This window comes from Syngnathus acus, chromosome 10, assembly GCF_901709675.1.
Source record: "Syngnathus acus chromosome 10, fSynAcu1.2, whole genome shotgun sequence".
Lineage (NCBI taxonomy): Eukaryota > Metazoa > Chordata > Actinopteri > Syngnathiformes > Syngnathidae > Syngnathus > Syngnathus acus.
The window spans coordinates 19,111,929-19,117,134 of record NC_051095.1 but is presented as its reverse complement, the minus strand read 5'-3'; the positions used below and the strand labels follow the sequence as shown (position 1 = coordinate 19,117,134).

Here is a 5,206-nt window from a genome sequence, read left to right as displayed (position 1 = left end):
GGCAGGTGTTAATGATGATGGAGACGGCCAAAGAGAGGTGAATGGAGCGTAATGGGCTGAAAAGCTTGCTTTGGAACAAAACTAAATCACGCCAGCCTCCCGCATACCCACACACCAATCGATGGCAGGGGCGTGACTGGAAGCCGATGGGGGCTTTTGCTCCACTTCTCATTATAATAGGAAAGGCATTGATTACCCTCCTGCAACGCAATCTGTGCCATTGATTTTATTGAAATCTTCTTCAAAATGATTTGGAATGAGTTAAAAACAAACAAACATGCTCTTCTCTGGCTCATTTCATTTGCATGGTCTGCTTGTGTCTGTTTGCATCGAGGTTAACTTCATCTTTGGTAAGGGGTGGGGAGCAGTACTGGAAAGCACTATATACATATATATATATATATATATATATATATATATATATTAGGGGTGTAACGATTCATCGATACACATCGATTAATCGATATAATGCTCTACGATTTATTGGCATCGATGCTAAACGTAAACATCGATTTATATCGCCGTGTTTGACCTCGGACATTAGACGCGACTTTATTTTGAAATCCAGTTCATTGTTGCTTGCTTCCGCTTTCCGGGAGCAGTACGCGGCGTGTTGTGTTGTGAGCAGAGCAGGCACGTGAAAGGGGAGCCGACAACTACGCGGCTCCTGGGCGGGCTGGTGCTATGGCTAGTGTCCAAGAAGACGAGGAAATTCGCTCCCCTTTGGGCTTCAAGTCATTCGTTTGGAAGCACTTTGGATTCCAAAGAAAAGATGGCTCAACGGACAATTAAAATTATTGTAAATAAATAGTTCAGTAATGCACTTTAAAGTTAATGGTATTACAAAAAAAGAAAGAATATTCATTTTTCTTTACTTATATGAGAAAAAATATAGGAATTTGATAAAGTTCAGTGTTAAAATAAGCACTTTGTATACTACAATACTCTTGTAATTTCCTAAATAAAGAGTTTGCAGTACCTTGTTGATTTTGCGTATGAATTGTTATAAATCAGGATATTGTTCTATATTTTTTATTTAAAAAAAATAAAAATAAAAATATCGATCGTGGAGCACTATATCGTGATGTATCGTGAATGAATCACAGCAGGCTTTAAGATATCGGCAAATATCGTATCGTGGTTCTTTGTATCGATATGATATCGTATCGTGACAAAACCCGCGATTTACACCCCTAATATATATGTATATATATTAGGGGTGTAAATTTCTATAATAATAATAATAATAATTCATTAAATTTGTATCGCGCTTTTCAAAAACCCAAAGACGCTTACAGGGAACAAGGCAAAGACATACATGAGGGGAGGGGGAGGGGGACGGGGAAGAGACAATGGGATAAAATTAAGAAGAGGAAACCAGTTATGGGTAGGGGAGGTCATAGGCTTGAGAGAAGAGGTAAGTTTTTAGACGGGACTTAAATATGGGGAGTGTGGGTGAGTCACAGACAGACTGAGGGAGAGAGTTCCAGAGTCGGGGTGATGTGCAGGAGAAGGCTCTGTCACCGAAGGATTTGAGTTTAGATTTTGGGACTGTCAGACGTGAAGTATTGGAGGATCGGAGGGGACGGTTGGGGCAGTAGGGGACAAGGAGGTCGGATAGGTAAATGGGAGCCAGGTGGTGAAGGGCTTTGAAGGTGAGGAGGAGTATCTTGAAGATGATACGCTCCTTAATGGAGAGCCACTGAAGAGAGTGGAGAACAGGAGTGATGTGTTCACGGGACCGGGTGTGGGTAAGGAGGCGGGCAGCAGAGTTTTGGACTAGTTGAAGTCGATGGAGTGAGTGAGCAGTGATTCCAGTGAGAAGGGAGTTGCAGTAGTCAAGCCGGGATGAGATGAAGGCGTGGATGAGGGATTCAGCGGCAGGGAGAGAGAGGCAGTGCCGGATTTTGGCGATGCGTCGGAGGTGGAAGTAGGAGGTCTTAACAACTGAGCTAACATGAGGGTGGAAGGACAGTGTGGGGTCAAAAATAACGCCAAGGTTGCGTGCCAGAGGGGAGGGAGTGATGTTTGAGGAGTCGATGGTGAGTGTGATGGATCCAGTTTTATTAAGGGAGGATTTAGTGCCTATGAGGAGGAGCTCTGTTTTGTCACTGTTGAGTTTGAGAAAGTTGTGGGTCAGCCATGTTTTTATTGTAGAGATGCAGGTTTCAAAGTGGGTGAGGGAAGGGTTACGGGTTGGTGTGGTACGTATATAGATCTGGGTGTCATCAGCGTAGCAGTGGAAGTCCAGATTGAGTTTGCGGATGACATTACCAAGGGGAAAGAGGTAACAGATGAATAGGAGGGGGCCAAGAACTGAGCCTTGGGGCACCCCTTGTGTAACTGGGGAGAGGATGGATGTGTGACTGGAGAGAGAGATGAACTGGTTTCTGTTGGCGAGATAGGAGGTGAGCCAGTCGAGTGCAGTGCCCTCAACACCTAGTTGGCGCAGCCTTTGGAGGAGGATGGAATGATTCACAGTGTCAAAGGCTGCGCTAAGGTCAAGTAGTAGTAGGATGTTCAGGGCACCAGAGTCTGCAGAAATGAGGAGATCGTTGGTGACTTTAACAAGAGCTGTTTCGGTGCTGTGAAGTGGGCGGAATCCGGACTGGAAGGGTTCATAGAGGTTGTTGGACTAGAGATGGGTGTGGAGTTGGGCGGAGACAATGCGTTCAAGGGTTTCTGAAAGGAATGAAAGGTTGGAGATGGGACGGTAGTTGGAGAGGTTGAGTGGGTCCAAGGTGGGCTTTTTGAGGACGGGACACTGCAAAATTATAGACAGTGGGAAAGTGGCCAAGGGATAGAGACTGATTAAAAAGGGTGGTGAGGTGAGGGAGGAGGACAGGGAGGCAGGCCTTAGTTAAGGTCGTTGGAAGGGGGTCGAGAGAGCAGGTGGTTGTCTTGGATGCGGTAATGATGTCTAGGATGGTGGAGGAGTCGACAAGGGAGAAGGCAGTGAGAGAGGGGAAGGGCGAGAGGTCAGGAAGGAGGGGCAAAAAGGTGGGCTTTTTGAGGACGGGACACTGCAAAATTATAGACAGTGGGAAAGTGGCCAAGGGATAGAGACTGATTAAAAAGGGTGGTGAGGTGAAGGAGGAGGACAGGGAGGCAGGCCTTAGTTAAGGTCGTTGGAAGGGGGTCGAGAGAGCAGGTGGTTGTCTTGGATGCGGTAATGATGTCTAGGATGGTGGAGGAGTCGACAAGGGAGAAGGCAGTGAGAGAGGGGAAGGGCGAGAGGTCAGGAAGGAGGGGCAGGAGAGCAGGGGAGGTGGGGGAGGAGGAGTTATTGATGGTGTCGGTCAGAGAACTGTTGATTTGGGCGATTTTGTTGTTAAAGTTGACAAGGAAGGAGTTACAGAGGGTGGGTGAGGAGGGTGGCTTGGTGGCCGGTGGCTGGAGCAATTTGTTGACGGTGGAGAACAGTATGCGGGGTTCCGGTTGGTGTTATTAATGAGAGATGAGAAGTAAGCAGATTTGGCAGCAAGAAGAGCATCACAATAGGAGGAGATGTGTTGTTTGAAGGTTTCAGCATGGACGGTGAGGCGGGTTCTTTTGTAGAGGCGTTCGAGTTGACGGCCAGTTTGTTTCATGGAGCGGAGTTCCGGGGTGTACCAAGGGGCAGAGTTAGTGAATGTAACAGAGGAAGTTTTCCAGGGGGTTAGGGAATCAAGGGAGTCAGAAAGGATGTTGTTGAGCATGGTGGCAAGGTCATCAGGGGAGGAAGAAGTGGGTTCGGAGGGAAGGGCAGAGGATAAGAGCTGGCAAAGCGTGATTGGGTTTACAGTCTTGATGTTGCGGTAGGAGATGGTGCGTTTTGTGGAATTATGAGGCGAGGGTAGAGGGGCGGAGAAGAGGATGCAGAGATGATCTGACAGTGGAAAGGTGAGAGGACGGGGGTTGGATGTGAGTGGAAAGGAGGAGCATACTATATCCAGGGTGTGGCCTTTGGTGTGGGTGGGGAAGTTGATGTGCTGGGTGAGATGAAAGCAGTCCAGAAGGGAGATGAAGTCAGACGTCAGTGGAGCAGTTGGCTGGTCGATGTGGATGTTGAAGTCACCGATGAGTAGGAGGCGATAGGAGACTGAGGATACGATGGTGAGGAGTTCAGAGAGTTCAGAAAGAAAAGACGGATGTGAGTTTGGGGGGCGGTAGATAAGAACAGCAGTAGTAGAGTTGGGGAGGGAAAAAGCAAGATATTCAAAGGATGAAATAGATGGGAGGTTGAGGTCCAATTCAGTGATGGGTAGGGACTGCTTATGGATGACAGCAATACCACCTCCTTGCCCAGAGAGGCAGGGTTTGGCGATGTAGCTGTAGTTGGACGGAGTGGCTTGGTTGAGAGTAAAAAAGTTCAGGGGCTGTTGCCATGTTTCACAGAGAAGGAGCAGATCCAAGTTATTGTCCAATAGTAGTTAAAAAATAACTAGTGATTTGTTGGAGAGGGAGCGACAGTTCAGCAGCGCGAGGGAGATGGATGAAGGAGCGGGGGTGGGAGATTGTTGAGGTTGACAGTACGGGAGGTGGGGGTGACGGGGGGGGCGAGAGGTAGTCCAGAAAGAAGGGATGGGTGAGCCATCAGGGAAATGTCGGTTAAAAGATAGTCCAGAGCTACGGTGGATGTAGCGGCGATGGCGGAGGGTCCCAGCCTTGCTGGCAGCTGAGGCAGCAGCAGCAGGGAGACGTTGATTATTGTTGAGATGATGAAGATCAGCAGCAGTGTAGACAATTGGGCGAGAAGTTGGTGGAATAGAAGCCCGGAGTAGCAGAAGTGATACTTCATGGAGGATATGAGACGTGACAGCAGCTGGGAATAATCCAGATAAAATGCTAGAAGTGGCTAGTAGCTGGTACAGACAGGGGACAAACAAATAGCGGACACGGTTCGGGGTAGAAGCGGCAGTCAACAATCCAGACGCCAGCGTTGCTCTAACCCGGAAGACAAAAAAAGGACGGGGGCGACCTGCTAGCAAAATGAATGCTGCTGATTTAAAATAGATTTAGGGGATGAATTTCCAAATGATCGTTGGTGTTGTTTTTGGAGTAATTCTAGAGTGTTTAGAACTTTGACTGGCCTTGAAATCAATTTGAATGTATTTTCTATGGGTCAGAAGAAATAAAGCCTTGGTGTCTTGACCAGTACCTGTAAATAAATAAATAAATGAAAGTGGCAAGCCAGCGAGTTGGCTTCTGTTTCCCTGAGTTGTTT

At 47.5% G+C, this 5,206-nt stretch overlaps 1 protein-coding gene across 1 annotated transcript; it reads right to left on the bottom strand.

Moving 5' to 3' along the window:
• Positions 1-1,381: 1,381 nt before the first annotated feature.
• On the bottom strand, positions 1,382-4,780 carry LOC119128036. The gene is given in 4 exon segments (XM_037260077.1): positions 1,382-2,764; positions 2,844-3,023; positions 3,315-4,330; positions 4,516-4,780. Coding segments are annotated over 4 exon segments (2,844 nt in total).
• Between the last annotated feature and the right edge of the window lie 426 nt (positions 4,781-5,206).